The sequence below is a fragment of the Natrix helvetica genome, assembly GCF_964273705.1.
Source record: "Natrix helvetica genome assembly, chromosome: 7".
Lineage (NCBI taxonomy): Eukaryota > Metazoa > Chordata > Lepidosauria > Squamata > Natricidae > Natrix > Natrix helvetica.
In genome coordinates, this window is record NC_138558.1 from 14810998 (window position 1) to 14832809 (window position 21812).

The window sequence follows — 21812 nt, forward strand, 5'->3', positions numbered from 1 at the left end:
GGGCCTCAAAGAAATCAAGTTTGACACTCCTGTACTAGGAAATGGAATGTGGGCACAAAGTCTTACTTGGGAAATGTTCAGACATACCCTAAAGGTGACACAACTTGCTTTCCTTGGCAGACGCCACATCTGTATGTACAGCCAAGAAATCACCAAACAGAATATTAAGATCTCTGACAGAATACACTGAGAGTACATAAGAACCTGCTTATTTTATCAGCCTTAAACGATGAACTCTGTCCTAGGCAACTCTAGACAGTGTGGGCAGGAAATAACAATTTTGAGGTCACAACAGATTATGCATTGAAGGCTAATTCGTGTTATCACACAGACATTCGACACAAAGAGCTAGATCCTGATTTAATTCCATTTGATATCAATGGGGATAGTTATTACTGATCAGAACTAAACATTCAAAAGTACAGTAATTTTTTTTAGCAGAAGTCTTTCTTAACTTAGCAAGCTATCATTCGTCTATAGTGGGGTACACTAATTTGGCAATTATTTGGATCCAATTGATCTGTGGGGGGGGGGTTTGGTTAACTTTTAGAAGTACAGTAAAGAAAGCAGGCACTATGCCTTTGTATATTTTTTAAAATTATTATGATGACATGATTAATCTAAATGTATGAACAACGTTCAGGATACCCTGAAAAACAGAGCACCGAGAGTAATGAGATTTGATCGAAAGTATGTTTAAACACACAAACATAGGGAATGGAGTGAAATCGAACCCAAATCTTGGCAGAACTGAAACTATGCACTGTGCAGAATTTTAAAAAAATCAAAACACCCAATACCACAAATGTTGACGTACTGAATTGCTAAGAAAGCCAGACTGGTAGTCCTCCACTTACAACAGTTCAATTAGTGATCGTTTGAAGTTACAACGGCATTGAAAAATGTGACTTACGAACGTTTATGACATATATATGAACATTTATGACAACTGTTCATATTTATGCCGGTTACAATGTCTCGGGATCATATGATCTGTTCTTGCAACCTTCAAACAAAATCAACGGGAAAGCCAGATTCACTTAACAACCGTGTTCCCGACTTAACAACTGTAGTGATTCACTTGACAATGGTGGCAAGAAAGGTTGTAAAATGGGCCAAAATTGACTTAACAATCGTCTCGCTTAGCAACCGAAACTTTGGACTCAGTTGCGGTCATAAGTTGAGGACTACCGGTGTTTTAATTTCTGGTCTAATCCTGTCTCCAGGAAGGAGAGCTGAGAAAACCCTGTTAAGAAAATTATAACAATGAAAACATTTTTTTAAAAAGCCAGCTATCAATCAATTAATCTAAAATCAATGTAGGCTGTTCTTAAGAGTTCCGTTTATTCTATTTTATGTGACTAGTCCTGTTTTAATGTTTGCAGCATAGAGTGCATGATACATCTTTTGAGGATCCTGTGGCTTAAATGTCACCGGATCTGGTAGATTTCCATTAGGGTTACCTTATAAACAGCTATATAACTATGAACCCCAATCTTAACCCCTAAAGCCAGCCCATGAAGATATTACAGTAGTGGCCAAAATTGTGGAAACCTTTTGGGAAAAAGTGTATTTTTGAAGTTTGATGGCCAATAACCCTACTTTTTGGGGGAGTAGTATCATAAAATTATATATCAATGGAAAGATAATTTAATGCAACAAGGTTTGTTCAATCATCTGTATTCTATGAAAAGTTATAGCCAAATAACCAGAAAAAGGAAGCACAACTTTGCTTAGGTTGATACCAGGTAGCTTTCCTTCATCTAATTGTAGCCAATGAGCATGAGCGTTTACAGAGCCAATCAGGTGTCATCTTGTTTTGGCAATGAGCCAATCAAGTTACCCAACTAGGTATTAACTGACATGGTGATAATTTTTGTATATCTCATTTTTTCCATGGTGGTAATTTTTGTATATCCTGTGTTTTCTACGTGTTTCACTTTTCTTATTTATAACTGCTATTCTAATAGTAAATCCTTCATAAAAGGTATTGCATTACATTTTTGATTAAATTATCTTTCCATTGATATATAATTTTATGGTACTACTCCAAAGAAATATGGTGTTATTAGCTATCAAACCTCAAAAATACTGTACTTTCCCCAAAAGGTTTCCACAATTTTGGCCACTACTATATAGTAAATGCTATTGAAGGCTGGTAAGAGATTGGAGAGACTCAACAAATTTGTCTCTTTTCTTAAAAGATCTATCACGAGGACCAAATGGCAGCTTCCTGGAAATAAATACAATAATACAATAGTAGAGTTGGAAGGGACCTTGGAGGTCTTCTAGTCCAACCCCCTGCCTAGGCAGGAAACCCTATACCGTTCCAGACAAATGGCTATCCAACATCTTCTTAAAGACTTGCAGTGTTGGGGCATTCACAACTTCTGGAGGCAAGCTGTTCCACTGATTAATTGTTCTAACTGTCAGGAAGTTTCTCCTCAGTTCTAAGTTGCTTCTCTCCTTGATTAGTTTCCACCCATTGCTTCTTGTTCTACCCTCAGGTGCCTTGGAGAATAGCTTGACTCTCTCTTCTTTGTGGCAACCCCTGAGATATTGGAACACTGCTATCATGTCTCCCCTAGTCCTTCTTTCTCTTAAGCTAGACATACCTAGTTCCTGCAACCGTTCTTCATATGTTTTAGTCTCCAGTCCCCTAATCATCTTTGTTGCCAAAAAGATTTAGTCTAATAGCTTCTGAACTTGAATTCCATCACTGCATACTTAAATAGACAAAATTGGGCCAAAAGATTTAGTCCAATAGCTTCTGAACTTGAATTCCATCACTGCATACTTAAATAGACAAAATTGGCATAGCAATTTTCTAACCATTCACTGACTTCTGCACAGTAAGTTACCTGATCATCATGAATAATAGATGTCTTACCGCAGAGCAATCTGACATTTAAAGACATAGCTACTTAGGGAACAAGTTACATAAAAAATGTTTATTACATATTATGTAATATATTATAATTACATAATCAAAGTATTTAAGTTACAAATTTACGTTTGTAGTTGAGACCAGAGTGCAATGAGATTGAAGTAGGTATAACAGCCATAACTTTATATTTACCATATTTTTTCGGAGTGTAAGATGCACCGGAGTATAAGACGCACCAAGGTTTTGAAGAGGCAAATTAAAAAAAAAGTAGGTAGGTAGATAGACGGACTGAGAGGGAGAGAAAGAGAGAGAAATACAGTAGGTAGGTAGGGAGAGAGAGGTAGGTAGGTAGGTAGGCAGATAAAGGGATATACTGTATATATATATAGAGAGAAATAGAGACAGAGAGAAATACAGTAGGTAGGTAGGGAGAGAGTGTGTGTGTGTAGGTAGGTTGGTAGGTAGAAGGATAAAGAGAGAAATAGAAAGAGAGAGAGAAATACAGTAGGTAGATAGGGAGAGAGAGAGAGTGTGTGTGTAGGTAGGTAGGTAGGTAGAGAGATAGAGTGAGAAATAGAGAGAGAGAGAGAGAGAAATACAGTAGATAGGTAGGTGTTTCTACTGGCATAGCACTTGATCAATGTAATTCTCTTAAATCAATTAAAGGGCTTTCCAAAAGGAAAAAAAAAGTTTTTGCACTCTGCAAACATCCCAAAAACGGCCTGTTTTTCACAAAAATGGGCCCGTTCTTTTTTTTAAAAAGGCATGAATAGCCTTGGGGAGGGGGGGGGGTTGCAGAGTGCTCCTGGGAGGGGTGGGGGCAAAAACGAACAAAAAATGGCCCGTTTTTCACGAAAATGGGTCTGTTTTTTTGTCAAAAAAAATTGCATGCATAGCCTTATGGAGGCTTATAGAGTACTTCTTATTTTTCTATTTACATTTTTTACGTGCTTTTGAACTGCTAGGTTGGCAGAAGCTGGGACAAGTAGCGGGAGCTCACACCGTTACGCAGTGCTAGGGATTCGAACCACTGAACTGCCAACCTTCTGATCAACAAGCTCAGCGCCTTAGCCACTGAGCCACCTTGTAGTCCTTGACTTACAACAGTTCATTTAGTGATGGCTCAAAGTTACCGAAGCACTGAAAAAAGTGACTTATGACCATTTTCCACACTTATGACCTTTGTAGCATTCTCGTGATCATATGATCAAAATTCAGATGTTGGTAAATGACTCCTAACAGTTGCAGTGGCCTGGGATCACGTGATCCCCCTTTTGCGACCTTCTGACAAGCAAAGCCAATGGGGAAGCCAGATTCACTGAACAACAGTATTACTAACTTATCAACGGCAGAGGTTCACTTAACTGCTATGGCAAGAACGGCTGTAAAATGGGGCAAAACTCACTTAACAGAAATTCTGGGCTCAATTGGGGTTGTAGGTCGAGGATTACCTCTGTAATATAACAATGCAAACTTCTAGTGTATACAGAGAAAGGGAAAAGTCACTTTGAATGGGTCAGGAAATGATTCCTGCAGGGTCAGCAGAAAATATGGTGTTTTAGTATATTTTAGAGTACAATTTTTAAAATGGCCAGGGGCTATGCTGGCTAGAACTCCTGGCAGCTCTGTTGCACTCACATCCAGAGAGGAGAGAAAGCTAGCTTGCAAAACCACCAATTAATAAATGATTGAGGCAAAACACTAATTCTTGAGTGAATGACCTTATACTTGAACAAATTATATACAGTGTGTGTGAGTGCGTGCATGCGTGTGTTTATGTATGATTGGCATTGTGTTCTATTGGCATTTACCACCACTATTTGTGCAATTATAAAACAGATCACAATAGCGCATACACATCTATCATTTGCAGTGGCAGCAGCAACTACGAGATGCTACCCATGCTTTAGGAGAAGAAACAGATTAACAGAGTTGGAAGGGACCTTGTAGGTCATCTAGTCCCCCGCACAAGCAGGAGACCCTACATCATTTCTGACAAATGGCAGTCCAATCTCTTCTTGAAAGCCTCCAGTGATGAAGCTCCCACAACCTCCAAAGGCAACTTCTGTTCCATTAGTTGATTGTTCTCAGTCAGAAAATGTCTCCTTATTTTCAGGTGGAATCTCTCCTTGGCCAGTTTCCATCCATTATTCCTTGTCTGGCCTTCCCGTGCCTTGAAAAATAGCTTGACCCCTTCCTCTCTGTGGCAGCCCCTCAAATATTGAAGTACTGCTATCATGTGTCCCCTGGTGCTTCTCTTTACTAGACTAGCCGTGCCCAGTTCCTGCAACCGTTCATCGTATGTTTTAGTCTCCAGTCCCCTAATCATCTACCATCATAAGACTTAGTGTTTCAAGGTTATTCACTGCAGTGGAATAAATGCTAAGTAAAGAACATGTCACATCAAATCTGATATTAGCTGTGTTGGCTGGGAAGAGAGGCACAGGAGCCATAACAAAACTGAAAGAGACAGAGTTGGGAAAGGTCACATTAAGAGGGAAAAGGAGTTATCATGTAGACTACCCAACTTATGGTGCTTAGTTTTGTAGGCTATTATGGTGTCCTCACAACATAAAAATAGAATGGCCAAGACAAAGAGTCATCCTGGATAATTTGCTTACACATAGGATCTAACTTGTTTCCAAACTAAAGATTTTCTGAGCGGTTCTTGATGCTCTCTAAGCTTGCTTGTTTTCATTGCCCTAACTAGGTAACATCGTCAGTGCTAGTCTAGTACTGATGATGTTACCTAGTTGGGTAATGAAACGTCTGCAAGAAAACAAGCAAGCTCAGAGAGCACCAAGGATCCTTCATTTCAACCCTGAGCTACAAATATTCTCCTTTCTTTCCAGATCTACAGATACCAAAAAAAAGCTGAGAAAGCAAGTTTCTTCTTTCATCAAGTTCTATTCCTAGCAAATCTTAACAACAATAGCAATAGGAAAATTTTCCTTGACTACCATGGAGACAAAAGTAACACGTTCCTTGAAACAAAGAACATTACTTTATAAGGAGGAAGCCAAGGTATTTTGTGATTTATATAAATTTTATTCCTAAAACAAAGGCAGTGCAGTATCTTTTCCAAAAATATATTTCATGTAAGTAAAAGAAGCAAAAACAATACTGGGAAACACAAAATTTGGTTCTGTTCTAATGTGCTTTAATTCAATGGATTTCATTTCTGAATATTACTGCTCTTCTGTTTTTAGGATCAAAGGAGATTTGAACAAGCCAATTTCCAATTCATAAACTGTTGATGCTTGTGATAAGTACCATATTTTTCAGAGTATAAGACGCACCTTTTTCCCTCAAAAAAGAGGCTGAAAATCTGGGTGCATCTTATACACTGAATACAGCATTCTTTTTGCCTCCTGAAACCCCGCCCCCTTCACCAAAATGATCGTGCATAGCCTTTAGGAGGCTAATAGAGTGCTCCTGCGGCTGGGGAGGGCAAAAATGAGCGAAAAACAGGCTGATTTTTGCCCCCCCAGCCCGCAGGAGCACTCTATAAGCCTCCTAAAGGCTATGCATGCCCTTATTTTGACAAACAACAGGCTGTTTTTGGGAGGTCGGCAGAGTGCAAAAACTTTTTTTTTTATCTGCCTCTTCAAAATCTTGGTGTGTCTTATACTCCGGTGCGTCTTATACTCCGAAAAATAAAGTAACTCATGGCTACAGAAATACAGGTAGTCCTCAACCTACAATAGTTAATCAAGTGATTGTCCAAAGTTACAACAGCACTGAAACAGTAACTTATGACCAATTTTCACAGTTACAACCTTTGCAGCATCCCCATGGTCACGTGATCAAAATTCAGACCTTGGCGACTGACTTCACATTTATGACTATTGCAGTATCCTGGGATCATGTGATCCCCTTTTGCAATCTTCGGCCAAGCAAAATCAATATGGAAGCCATATTCACTTAACCGTTTTAATAACTTAGCAGTTGCAGTGATCTACTTAACAACTGTGGCAAGAAAGGTCGTAAAATGGGGCAAAAATGACTGAAGAAGCATCTTGCTTAGCAGGAGAAATTTTGGGCTCAAATTTTGGGTAAGTCAAAGGTTACCTATTTACGTCTTCTGGCATACACTTCACACGGGAAGTATTGGTACATCATGGCTGATATAGCACGACTTAGGCTTAGGCTTGTGTGAAATGGAGAAGGGCATCTTGCTTTGATCACATTTCTCCAGGTAATCCTTCAAGGTAGCTCAATGAAGGGTTGCCCTAAGTGCTGCATGGGACCGACACGCAACTCCAAACTAGCCACTTCGGTGAACACAGAAAGGACATTTCTCCCGCAGCCGGATACTGACTTCAGCACTTTCCATCAGCTGCCTCAGCACTTTTGATCAGACAGTGTATCTTCTATGACACGGCACTACCTCAAAACATCTCCAGCACTTGGGAGTCAGTGCTACTCTGCAAAGCAGCGGCTTTTCATTCTACTTTGCTATAATACAAATCTTTTCAAGTTCATTCCGGATCTCGTGTTTTCAATGACATTCTAATTTAATCTAGCTTGCCTTTTTGCTGGCATCTTCATTTACCTCTTTTGGGCACAGACCAGGATTTAAAAAAAAAAAATTATGGACTTCAAGTGGAAAAAGCTCTACATGTTTGTCTCAGTGGCAGACTGTAAGATTTATATGCTTATTTTCCTGTCGCTAAAGCAGGTCCCAGGAAGGAATTGTTAAGGTTAGGGTTTATTTCTCTCCCCCCCCCCACCCCCAATCGCACATTACAAGTACCTGAAGAGAGCCAAGGTAAGAGCATGTTCCAGTATCATCTTGTTTCATTAAGGACGCATCTAACAAATGGAAGCGCTCCTTTAATTTACTCATCTTACTAACGCTAAAGGCTGAGAAGAACGATTATCTATTTCACGAAATCTAATTTGCCACAGACATGGTCTGGGTGTGTTATCAACTGTTCTAATTTTTCCTGAAGATCATTAACTTGGACTACAACAACAACAACAACAAAAACCACCATAAAAAATCACACGCATCTGCTGGCATGATTTCTGTTAGTTCTGTTAGCCCTACAGAGTTGTTGGCATGCACGTAAGCAAAAAGAGCATTTCGCTATTAATAATAAACAAAACGAGTGTCTAATTGAAGGGAGCCATGGCTGGCTGCTGAGCATTTAAGATTGCTTACAGCACTTGGCATTCTGCTGCAGTGCTCTTAAGCTGCAGCTTCGTGTACCCACAAACACAACAACGCTCCCATGAAGACGAATCTGGAAACTAAGCTTGCCCCCCGATGCAGAAAGAAGAGACACTGACCTGGTGAAGAACGCACCACTGCTTAGGAAGGAGATTTCATCCGCTAACTCCATCTCCCTGGGACGCAAACTATTGGTTAGATGGATGCTAACCCGAGGAATTCCATCTGACAGTCTCGGCTGCAGCATTAAAGGCGTCAGAGATGGTCTTCCTGGTCTGGACTGGAAAAAGCAAATCAAAGAAAAGGCACCACCGTTAAGGGGACAGAAGAATTTTCTGAGCTCATTTTGAGCACAGGTAAAGTGTGTTTCTATTTTTTAAAATCCCAGCAAAGAATGACTCAGCAAACCCCCCTCCTCCTCACACACACCTTCTGTTATAAGGTAAACATAAAAGCATACAGCCACAGCAGGGAACATTGAACAAAAGTCTTGCAATGCACTGAAATGTTCAAAAAAAGAAAAAGGAAAAGAAAAACCCACAACCTGGAAATGTGATTAAATAAATAGCTCGAGAGAAAAGTGTGCTACACATTTTTGGGTATATTCTCTTTTCCATTATCTTCTACCTCGTGTTAAACTCCCCAAATAAAGGCTGAGATTATGATTTATGTCAGAGGAAGAGTGCTAGACTGCTATTACTGAAATAACAACACACAATTAGAGGTGTTATTATGTACATTATGTAAGTGGAGTTAATAAGCCACAGTGTTAATTTGTAGTCTATTTTGGAAAGAAGAGGGAACCTAGAATATTGAATTTATGTAATCTCGGGCCTATTAACACGCCTCCTGAGGAAATATTTTGGCAACTGCACTGCTAAGACACATGAGACCTGAAGCTGACATAGAGAGACCTACCGTAGCAGTTGGACAGCTTAAGAAATTCTTGCTGCCTTGTTTGCTTTCTCAAGGGAGATGGCTCAAGGTGACAGTGGGAAACAACCCCCCCCCCCAAAAAAACCCAAAACACAGCCTGCAGAGGTTCACCCACAGAGTATGTAAGTCAGTCCAACTTCTGTTAGCATCTAAGGCCTACCTAAATAAATGAATACATCCACACACACACACAAACATCTTCACAACAGCAGACTTATAGGTAGTCCTTGATTTGTTGATGTTAGTTGCGAAGTTGTGTCCGGCCCATCACGACCCCATGGACAATGTTCCTCCAGGACTTCCTGTCCTCTACCATCCACTGGAGTCCATTTAAGCTCACGCCTACTGCTTCGGTGACTCCATCCAGCCACCTCATTCTCTGTCGTCCCCTTCTTCTTTGCCCCCAATCTTTCCCAGCATTAGGCTCTTCCCCAGGGAGTCCTTCCTTCTCATTAGGTGGCCAAAGTATTTGAGTTTCATCTTCAGGATCTGGTCTTCTAAAGAGCAGTAAGGGTTGATCTCCTCTAGGACTGACCGGTTTGATCGCCTTGCAGTCCAAGGGACTTGCAGGAGTCTTCTCCAGCACCATACTTCAAAGGCCTCCATTCTTTAGCACTCAGCCTTTCTTATGGTCCAACTTTCACAGCCATACATTGCAACTGGGAAAACTTTGACTATACTCACTTTTGTTGGCAAGGTGATGTCTCTGCTTTTTAGCATGCTATCTAGATTTGCCCTAACTTTCTTCCCCAAGAACAAGTATCTTTTAATTTCTTGGCTGCAGTCCCCATCTGCAGTGATCTTGGAGCCCAGTAAAATAAAATCTGTCACTTCCTCCATTTCTTCCCCATCTAGTTGTCCTTGATTTACAAGAAGTCAATGGGAAAGTTGCTGTCGGCCCTTTCACCACTGGAGGCTGCCTGAAAGAACTGCCCAGCGAAGGCAGCTGAATTCCTTTGGCAGGCTGCAGAAACAGAGCTGAAAACCTGAAGACTTCAGGTCCATTCCTGCACCTTGCCAAAGGAGTTGGCCAAGTGCATGGAAGGCACTTGAATTCCTTCAACAGGCAGCTCTTTCACTAGAGACAAGCGGAAGCTAAAATCCAAGCAGAGAGTGGAGAGACCGTATGGTAAGGAGTGCCTCAGATGGCTGAAGGAGTCCCGGTGATGACCACTCACGAGTGTCCCTCCAGTCAATGGCTAAAAATCCTGCTTGTATTTCAATATTTTCAATTCCTGAATGAATGGTACTTCCTGTTGTGGTCTGCTGGCGGCTGGCAGAGCTGCAACAGAGTCGTACAGTGAGGAGGTTGGGGAGGAGCATGGGCCAGTCCTGGAGTCTGGGGAAGGCTTGGACGAGGGCTCTGCATCGGAAGCAGAGATGGGGCCAGGGCTATGTGGGAGTTATGTGCTGCCTCCAGAACCCCTAGAGGCACAAATCAGCAAGGAAGCGTTGGGGGAGCCTGTTCCCAGTGTACACATGCGCAGAGCTGCCAGAAGGCAAGAACAGTTAAGACAGAAGGGGCAACTCAGGAGTAAGACTTGGAGGTAATTGCCCCCCCCCCCATAGGACATAAAGAAGGAGCAAAGGCGCGTGAGCCTTTGCAGGAAGCAACTTTGTTCATTCTGATTGGTTTACCTTCTGAAGCTCCGGTTTGACTCTGCTCCATGTGACTTTGCCAAGCTAATTGTCATTAAATTCTTAGGCAGTGTTTCAAGGAAGATAAAGGTGGGTGCTTATCAGCCTTATCCTGAAAGACTTTGGCAGCCTACTGTCGGACTCTTTACAAATTATTTGGAACTCATTACGGGCTGTGAATGAACATAATTCACAGTCTTTGAAATAAAAAGAGGATTTTGGGAGCTAAACGTCTGCTTTTTATTGTATCAGGAAGCCTAGGTCAGAACACTTCCTAGGGCTTTTCCCACCCTCCTGCACTCCTTACCTGGAACTCTGTCTGCTTAATGACCCACAAGATTGCTAAAAGACTACAACTGAGAGTACCAGGATCAGGGCCATCACTGAGGTAGCATATCAAAATGGTTTTCTGAACCCCCCTCTCCCTTTCCTGATTTTAATTTCTTGTTTTGTGTGACAGGATAAATCCATACACACCATTTTGTCAGGTGTCAATAAACCAAACATATTTCCATAGCAAGCATGGCTGATACAGGAACAGTCTAACCCTGTCCATTCTAACAACTACTTTTGTTACCAGGCCAGATTATTTTTCTACAGCAATAAAACCCAAACATTTGTCACTAGGGTCATTTTTATTATTGCTCCTGCTGCTGTTATGATAACTACTACAATTACTACTAGTGGTATTACAACAATTACTACTATCACCATAGCATATAGATCTTGAGTATTATGTGCATTGTGACTCAATGACACACAGCTTCTTATAGTAGTGATTTCTTGGGTTGCATGCTTACACTTTCACACAACTTTTTAAATACACTGATCATATCCTTCAGTTTCCCCAAAGCATCGGTTTTTGTCGTCAGTATGGAAAAAGCCCTTGAGAAGTTTAGTTTGCCCACAAAACTAATGCCAATGCCATAATGAAAGATTATGCTGCTCAACTCCACATGTATACACCCAAATGGGCCAGAGTGCTTTACTGGGAAACTGTCTCCATTTATGGCAGTCTTATACTTAATATCCATGATACTGAATTACTGCTTAATGAAAGAATGTAGGTGTCTCACTTATATTGTTGGCATTGTTATACATGGCACGCTAAATCAAGCAAAAATATGCAGGTTTTTCAAGAGCCACTGACAGTTTGTATAAATACTGTAGACTTCTGCTTCCCGTCAGCCTTAAGTGCCTAGAAATTAAGGGTATTGGAGAAAACAGCCATCTCTCTTCATTACTCCAAGTGGGCTCTGCATTGTTGTTGTTGTTAGTTGCAAAGTCGTGTCCGACCCGTCGTGACCCCATGGACAATGTTCCTCCAGGACTTCCTGTCCTCTACCATCCACTGGAGTCCATTTAAGCTCACGCCTACTGCTTCAGTGACTCCATCCAGCAACCTCATTCTCTGTCATCCTTTTCTTCTTTTGCCCTCAATCATTCCCAACATTAGGCTCTTCTCCAGTGAGTCCTTCCTTCTCATTAGGTGGCCAAAGTATTTGAGTTTCATCTTCGGGATCTGATCTTCTAAAGAGCAGTAAGGGTTGATCTCCTCTAGGATTGACCGGTTTGATCGCCTTGCAGGAGTCTTCTCCAGCACCATAGTTCAAAGGCCTCAATTCTTTGGCCCTCAGCCTTTCTTATGGTCCAACTTTTGCAGAGCTCTGCATGTCTGTTTGCAAATGTTGGATTGGTGGGGGATGGAATCAGAAAGCAGCTTACTTTATTGTTTAATAATCTAGCCAACCACCCTATTTTTGCTCTGATATTGAACACTTTTTTTAGCTTGAGTGTTTATAAATTGCCATCCATAATTCCTCATGATGCACTGTGTGCACACAGAGGGAGATAGGTCCTGGTTTTAAATGGAAGAACACTCTTTCATGTGGACTTCTTGACAGGTGCGAAGAGTCACAACCATACATTATGTTCCAGTTAAGCTGATTTATTGATCCTGCCTACACATAAGCATCTTGCCATGTAATGGTCAGCATTAAATTGACGCGAGATAAAAGTTAATGAAATTCAAGATTTGAACTTAGACCAGGGGTGTCAAACTCGATTTCATTGAGGGCCGCATCAGGGTTATAGTTGACCTCGGGGTGGGGGATGTGGTGGGCATGGCCAGCTTGATGTCCCTTGTGTTGGGGGGGACGGGACACACGCCTGTGGCGGCCTGAGTGCTCTACCAGCAAAAATGGGCTCCTGAACTTTATTTTTGGCCGTGACGGCCTCCTGCAGCCCTCTGCCAGTGAAAACGAAACTCGGGGAGGGGGTGCTATGCATGGCCTCAAGCTCTGTTTTCACTGGCAGAGGCACTGCAGGCCAGTTCTTCGCTGTTTTCAGGGCAGCCCCGTGGGCCAGAACTAAGCACCCTGCAGGCCGATCCAGCCCTTGGCCCTTGAGTTTGATACCCCTGACTTAAACTATTTGTACAAATGCAACAATGCCAGGCTGATACCTCTCTTGACTCCACCCCCAGACTCTACCTTCTCCTACATTCTACAAACCTTCTAAAACCAGCGCAGAGTGGATGCAAGTTCAATTTCCGAGAAAGAAACTGATTCTTGCAGTACTAAAACCTGCAACTCTCGTGGGAAGTTATCTGCTGTAGATTTGGATTGATAGAAAAGTGTACTTATTCACATATCGTATAGTTAATGTACTACAGAATTTACAATATAGTCAGATGTTCTAACCATGGTTTTTCAAAGAGAGGAATGAGATCTGTATCACAAATATACAGTCGTGTGGAGTGCTCTTCCTCAGGATTAAACCCAGCCAAGGTCATTGAAAGTTCTCAATTCTCCCACCCCACCCCTACCATCCAATTTTTATGACATCATTTTTCAAAAAAGGTCAGTATGATAAGGCTTCTCTTTTTGTAGTAGACTCAACAAATGCACCTTAAAAGAGGTTTATTCCTTTGCATTTATATTCTTTATCCAACTTCTCAAGCTTACTGGTATTGATGTAAGGTGATGTGGTTTGGCTGTGCAATAATAACTGAAGATAGCGAAGACTACACACCCCATCCCCAATTATGTGTGTCTTTGTGTGAGTGCATGTGAGTATATAAAAACCTCTTGTAAAGATATTTTCCCTTTAAATTCTTTCTTATTCCACCTCATAATTTAGGGCCAAGGTTATGAACTTTTCTATTTTTTACCCAGTAGCAATCTGCCCATTTCTTGTGACTGCACTCTAGGTTTCTAAACTAAAACCAGAACGGTGCAAAGAATTGCAATAAGCATAATCAAGGGCAGACACCAAGTCTCTCGTGGAGACAAAATAGTCATTATGTTAAGCTTTGCACGAAGACACCTCAGTGAGGTTACGGCAGCATTCTTCAGCTACTGAAGTGGTGTTTCACAGAACAGCGAAAGCTCGTCTCTGCTGTACTCGCAAGCAAGACACAGATTAATAGGTTGGCATTATAAGGAGTCGCATTCTGGATGAACTCCTAAAGATTGATTTGAAAGTGGAACCGAATTCCCGAGGTTCCCTTCATTGGATACATTAAAATGGAGGCTAGACGGCCATCCATTTTGGACCCTTTCATAAGAATTGCTGTTTGAGCGGAGGCTGCGTTCAACAACCTAAAAGAACTATGATCCTAATTTAATCTGACAAGACAATTTCTCCACCAGCACATTTGTTTCCTCTTTCAAAAACAGCACGCTAGAAGCGGTTCCCAGACTCTGGTTTTTCAAGGCAAATAAAGGCAAACCACATACCATCAGAGGTTCAATGCATCTTTTCATTTAATACCCATTAAATATTTATAACCGCCGAGGCAGCAAGCTGATAGCTCTAAGTGGTAAAAGGAAACTTTCTTCCTTCACATTCCCAATCGGTTATAACACGGGTGCCAAACTCGCAGCCTCACGTTGCCGTCATGTGACATTTCACGATTTCTCCCCATTCGCCGAGCTGGGGTAGGTGTGGCCTGTGCATGACGCATCCGGCCCACGGGCAGCCAGTTTTAACATCCTTGGGCTATAACTACTATTTGAATGTCCCAAGGGTGCTTTTTCAACAGTCAACTGGACTTCGTTTTTCCTTGAAGATGTTTTGCTTCCCATTCAAGAAACTTGTTCAGAACTGAAGAAGCTTCTTGGATGAGAAGCGAAACGTCTTCAAGGAAAAACAAAGTCCAGTTGACTTTTGAAAAAGCACATTGGGGACAACCATGACCTGGATGATTGAGAATCTTCAGACATTTATTTATTAGGACTTGAATGGTTTCACAGTAGCGTAAGAGCTAAGGAGAAATAACATAGGTCAGAAGAAACACGTGCAGGAAGTTTACTCATGAGTCCATGGAAAGTCAATTATCAGGAGAGTAGAGGTACAATAAGCCAACAACTGGCCTGATAGGAAATGATTTCCCAGGTCTGGAACTTCAAGGGAAGCTTTCAATTCTTGCACTATTTTGGAAATAGGAATTAAAGACTTTATTCAAGCAAAAGAGGCAATGCTCACCCATCGGGCCATAACAAAGGATTTTCTGTCTCCCCCACCCCCCCTTAATAAGCAATCTCACAGAAATGAATGCAAATGGGATTTACACAAACCACTACCAGAACTCTTGCAAAAAAAAACAGAGAAGGGAGCTTTTATAATCTGCAGTTCAAAAAACAGATCAATAACTCTTTTTGCTTTTGAGAGCCAAGATAAAATGTTTTGACAGCAAACTACTAAATCATTTGGACACCAATTGTGAAGTAACGATATCCAGCACTCTGAAATATCTCATTGTATGTATGCTTATTAATAAATGTTTGCAAATATTCAGGATTCATCTAAAAGCATGGCATTACCCGGATAGTTTTCAAAAGTAATTTTTATGTATTTTGATGCATTGTTGATAACAGTCGGCCAGTAAACACTCAGTTGCATCCAGGCGCCCAGACACTACCGCAAATAAAGGGATTACAGGGTTGTATAAAAAGGGGGTACTGACAATGGTTGATTCATGATTGCACGGGATTTTAGGAACAGCCTTGGGCAGTCACACACTGCTGCAGAGACTGGCAGCATGTTTTACTTATTGAAATCCGTTGCTCTCACCCCCCAACTCCCCTTACTTCCTGCTGATTTTCAGAAAGACACAATTAGTCAGGTTTTTTTGTTACTGGCAAAAAGCCATCTCTCTTCTAAGCAAGTCTTTCCTTTCACAGTATACAGTTTTTTTAAAAAAAAAACCTCCTGGGAGAGGAAAAGAGACTTCATGCTGCTAAAATGTCATGTTTGTAATGGGAAAATAGGAAAGTACAAAGTAACTCTTAGGATGTTTAAGAAGTTTGGAGAGCTGTGATTTTCAAGATGCATTGTGTGCATTCAATTGGGGCTCTGCCAGGACTTTGATTTGATGAGCCACAAAGCTTCACCCTTGATGAACCTCAGCAAGTTAAGGTTTGTGGAGCGGACCTGTTCTGACCGAGGCTTCCCAAGTGCATGAAGCAAACTCCTGGTCCCAACAAAAACTCCTTTTATTAATTGACTGTGAATTCTGCTCATTAACATCCAGCAAAGTCTTTCAAGGGAGGATTTACAGTCACAGACCTTATCTGACTTGGAGAGCTGCCAGGCCGATATCTGCAAAACTTGGCAAGGAGTCTCAGAGGGTCACAAACCAATTAAGCGAACTAATTGTCTCCTGCAATCTCCATTCCCCTTTCCCTCCTCTTCTATTTCCTCTGGGAGGGGCCATTCATCATCCACCAGTGGCCTTACTCCCAAGTCGACCCCTGTTCTTTAGCTGTTCCCTTTGTCTGGCAACTCTGCACATGTGCACACTGGGAACAGGCTCCAGCTGTTCATCTGCCTCACTGATGTTTGACTCTGAAGGCAGCTGATAACTGGCATACGGCTCTGGTCCCCTCTCTGCCTCCGACACAGAGCCCTCATCAGAGCCTTCCCCTGACTCCAGGACTGGCCCATGTTCCTCCCCAACCTCCTCACTGTCCGAATCACCACAACAGGATCTCTAGAACAGCCACGTGCAGTGTGAGATCCCAGTCACATGTTTGGAGTCTTGAATATAGCTTGAGTGCTCCACCAAAAGTTACCTTGATATTTTAGTGAGACAAATGGGGAAAATTATTGAACACGTGGCATGCAGTAATTCAATTAATTTTATTTAGTTGGCTTCGTGAAGTCATATCTCTGAGTGCCAAATGGGCCCACTATGAACACCAAATTGGCTGCTCATTTCTTTTTTTCAATGTTTCCAATCACTTTGAGCAAAAGGCAACAATAAGCAAAGATAGGAGAGACTATCCTGCCAAAGCAAGGTTGAGAAGAGAAGAGGGCAGGTAGCATTTTGATCAATTAACGCTTTATAGCCAACTGTGGTGAATATTCAAACTACCAGCAGATATTTTACCAGAAAATCCAGATTTTCTCAAATATTCCAAAAATGTCCACCAGGCCCAAAAAACTGTGGAAACTCTGCCAAGAGTTGTTTCGTTAGGGAACAGAACTGATAGGATGGCGATAAGCTATCACATCTATAAAATTGGTCATGAGACTTAATAATGCTTAACCAGTAAAAATTGCTTGTGTTTCTAAAACAAAGTGCTGTTCCTCACAGCTAGCCGATCTTGGAACTGCTAATGTGTAAAGTTTAACTATCTGATAAGATTAGGAAGGAGTTGTCCGTGTTCTTTTATAAGCCTTGTTCCTTTACTAAAAACCTCATGATGGTGAACTTAGTTTAATATCTAACTTAATTTTTTTTATCCTCTCAACACAGATTGATTGAGGAAACAAACACATCACTTTCTGTATTCATATTCCTTCCCAGAAAACACAAAAAGACCCAGAACTACTGTCAATATTATGCTACTGTGTGAGAAGATGAAGAGATTAAAAAGGGGAGAAATTCTTCCCTTTTGAAGATTCTATAAAGTACAGAATCGTTATATTGGTGTACATTATGTCATTGCCGAACGCAGGACCGGGTTCATCTTGATTGATTTTGAAAAGGCTAAGTAGGGTCACGTCTAGCTAGTTCTTAGATGTTAGACTTTTCAACAGGATTTGAATACTCCAGGTTATGCTTTCATCAGGTACAAAACAACACTGTTTCTTAAAAACCAGGATCCTTTTTAACATTATGAATTGCTCTCTGTTCAGAGATTGTTCAGAAGAACTAGAAAAGTAGTAAAGTACTAATACATAAGTACCATATTTTTGGAGTATAAGACGCACCTTCCCCGCCCCCCAAAAGAGCATGGAAAAGTTGGTGTGTCTTATACACCGAATACAGCCATTTTTGGCTTCCCAAAGCCCCGCCCCCACATCCCATTTTTGTGAAAAACGGGCTTTTTTCCCCTTCTTCCCCCCACCCCCAGGAACACTCTGCAGGTTTCAACAGTGCTGGGAGAAGGGAAAAATGCCCTCGTTTTTGCAAAAAACGGTCCATTTTCCGGCCGTTTCCCGCAAAAACGGGAGCATTTTTGCCTTCTGCCAACCCTGCTGAAGTCTGTAGAGTGCTCCTGGGGGCCAGGGAGGACTTTTTTTTCTTACTTACCTCTTCGAAATCTTGGTGCGTCTTATACACCGTTGCATCTTATAGTCCGAAAAATACGGTATATGTTCAAAGAATGAGACATAGGTAAAAACCAGATTGGAAAATAGAAAAAAAAGGGGAATGTAAAATGGCAAATATAAAGTCAGAACCGGGTTTGCTGGAATGCTATTCCCAAAATATACCAGACGGAAGAGGAAAACAGGCAACCACAACAACAGAAGAGGAAAGGAAGCGAGGAAGAGGAGAGGAGAAGAGAGGGAAAGAAGAAAGGAGAGGAAGATTGGGAAGGATAGGAAGAGTAGGAGAGAGGGTATGAAGGGGAAGAGATAGAGAGGAGCAGGGGAGAGGAAGGGGAAGAAGGAAAGGGAAAGGAGAGGAGGAAAGAAGAATGTAGAGAAGGGAGGGAGGGAGAAAAGGAAAAGAAAGAAAAGTAGGGTGGCGACAAAATAAAATAGGTGCATGGGATGGTTAGCAAAGCAATCCCAATCATATATTTTCTTTTTTTATATGGAAAAATGAATGTTTACAAGTGTTAAAATGTGATAAGAACAATAACTATGAGAATGTATACTTGTAAATGCGTGTAGACTAAAAAATAAAAAAAATATTTTTTTAAAAAAGAGATTGTTCAGAAGGAAGAAATAGTTGATAAAAAGTTAATTATAGACACTTGGCACATCATGAGCTAGATAGTGAAAATATTCCAAATAAATTGCTCTACTTTGGCAATTTAGAAGGTGAGACAGAAAAGTCACTATAAGCCTCTGATTTTTCCATTTGTGGCCATTCCAATGGATTGGAAGGAGTTGTTGTTTTTTCTGGAGCACATTGCCTGCGGTTGGCTAAATTAACTGTTTCTGATGCCTGGAAACATTGGCTGTCCTAGTGCTGAGGTGGCTGACTCATGCTATCATATTAACCCCTTGATTACCATGGAGGATTGAAACTTAAAGGTTGTCCAGCTTGGCTGCAATTTCATTTACCGCATTTTTCGGACTATAAAACGCACTGGTGTATAAGACACACCAAGATTTCAAAGCGGTAAGTCAGGAAAAAAAGTTTTTGCCCTCCCTGGTCCTCAGGAGCATCTGCAGGTTTTAGCAGGGCTTGGGAAAGGCAAAAATCCCCATGTTTTTCGCCAAAATGGGGGCATTTTCCCCTTCCCCCAGCCCTGCTGAAGCCTGTAGAGTGCTTCTGGGGAGTGGAGTAAGGAAAAAAATGACCTGTTTTTTACCAAAACGGGGGCATAAATCCCTTCCCCCAGCCCTGCTGAAGCCCGCAGAGTGCTTCTGAGGGGTGGAGTAAGGCAAAAACGGCCTGTTTTATGACTGTTTTTCACCTAAACGGGGGCATTTTTCCCTTCCTCCAGCCCTACTGAAGCCCGCAGAGTGCTTCTGGGGGTTGGGGAAAGGCAAAAACTCCCCCGTTTTTACAACAAATGGGATGTGGGAGAGGAGCTTCGGGAGGCCAAAAATTATTCGGTGTATAAGACGCACCAACATTTCCACACACTTTTAGGGGGGGAAAGGTGTGTCTTATACTCCGAAAAGTACGGTAATCATTGCAATTTAAAAATCCACATGTTTAAAAGTCAGAAAGTAAGCTTCTTCGAGTGGTTTAGTGATATAGTTGGAGGGAGGTGGGGGGGGGGAGGAAAGCTTGCTCCAGAAGGTTATCTCCTTACCCTGGGGAAATGATTTGGGCAGGGGCATGGGAGAGTTGAGGATATGGCTTGTTTTTCTGGCTGGATCCTGCATTATTATATTTTTGGGAGGTGAAATGGGTCCTGGAGTGATTTGGCTCTCAGTTATTTTCACCTTGATCAGTCTGTACTAATGTGTATCTAGAAGTGTATTTCTGCCTAAAAGATCACCTCTGAGTTAATGCCTGCAGGATTCATAATATTTTTCTATTCTCAACCTTGAGTCTGGTGAGATCTGAACTGCTAAATTTTGGCAGCTGGCAGTCAGCAGAAGTAGCCTGCAGTACCGCACTCTAACCACTGCACCACTGTGGCTCCTATCATGTTATAAACCCGAGAATCAGTGGAGATGTCAGAGGATGGAGATCACAAGGTGTGTGTACACATGCACATACATATAAATGTATGTCAGCATGCCTGTTTAAAGATAACTTTTATGTAGTTTATAACTGTACTTGAGGGACTGTCTCATCCCACTGGGATTGGCCCATCTTATGCAGAAGAGGCATGCTGCAGGCCCCATCAACCCGATTATTTCAGCTGGCAAGATCCAGGAAAAGGCCCTCATTGTACATACCCCAGGGGTGACTTCCAGCAGGCACTACTGCCGGTTCGCTCGTGGGTGCGCTGCGCACACACACACGCTTGATGTTCGCTGCGTGCACATGTGCAATACAATTAAAATTGTTTTGCGCATGCGCAGAACTGAAAAACAAGATGGAGCCGCCTATGGCATCGCCCAGAGAACCGGTTCACGGGAATGGCAGGCCTGGGTCACTGCCAGTTCCAGCGACCCAGGCTGCCAAACCACTACCGGTTCAGCTGAACCAGTCCAAACCGGTAGGAACCCACCACTGACCTACCTCTGAATGTCTTGCACCCCACTGTGAGGTTGCTTCCAACCCTCATGATCTCCCAGACATTGGACCCTAAAGATCTGGGTCTTCCAGTTAGCTTGGGGGAGCATCATAGTGGAAGTGGTAGATCCTACCTCCCCTGCTCATCCTGCCCCTGACTTCTCCATCTTGAATTGGATCATAACATTTAGGTTGTATGAACGTACTTATGTCCCAAAGGTGCTTTGGGCAACTGGACTTTCTTGTTTTTTTCTTTTGAAGACGTTTCGCTTCTCATCCAAGAAGCTTCTTCAGCTCATGTGGAAATAGAAATGTGTGAATAAGAATGTATTTGCGGAGGAAAAAGTTGCAGGCTACAGGAACCAGGAGCACTACTAAGGTGACCCTGAGGACACATTTCAACCTCCAGCTGCTTCAATGACCCTGTAAAAGGATGCAAATGACCAGCTGTCTGCATGGAATATACATCCTTCCATTCTCCACTATCCTGTCAGAGCTGAAGAAGCTTCTTGGATGAGAAGCGAAACGTTTTCAAAAGAAAAAAACAAGGAAGTCCACTTGCCTCCTGAAAAAGCACCTTTGGGACAACCATGACCTGGATGACGGAGAATCTCTACTAAGTTATTTATGATGTGTGCGTCTGGGTGTGTGCATATTTTTATATACGTACTTTATGACTGTACGCCGCCCTGTGGTAAGATGGGTAAGATGGCCAAAAGATTTTATAAACAAATGAACAATTTAAAATAACTTCAATGTACAGTTGTTAATTATTTTAATTTTCTTCCTCCTCCCCATTTAAAAAATTTTCTAACATGGTTTCATTCCTCCATTCACTATGAAAGGCCCAACATGACCCTTAAAGTCTAGGATGGCCCTTGGCCCGCAAAAAACATTGTGCGCAGGGGAACAGGAACACATCAAAAGAAAGAAAGAAAAATGCTGGCCAATTCCAACATCTGGAGAAATGATTACCGTATTTTTCGGAGTAAAAGATGCACCTTTACCTCCCCCCCAAAAAAGAGTGTGGAAATGTTGGTGCGTCTTATATACTGAATACAGCCATTTTTGTC

The 21812-nt window shown here is 41.8% G+C and overlaps 1 protein-coding gene across 4 annotated transcripts in view; it reads right to left on the bottom strand.

The window, feature by feature from the left end:
* Window positions 1-21812, bottom strand: part of FAM13A (family with sequence similarity 13 member A) — a 158808-nt gene that overhangs the window by 93747 nt on the left and 43249 nt on the right. For all 4 annotated transcript variants that reach the window (XM_081959546.1, XM_081959544.1, XM_081959545.1 and 1 more), the window contains one exon: window positions 8183-8343. In XM_081959546.1, coding sequence (XP_081815672.1) covers window positions 8183-8343 — 161 coding nt within the window. The remainder of the gene's footprint in view (window positions 1-8182; window positions 8344-21812) is intronic.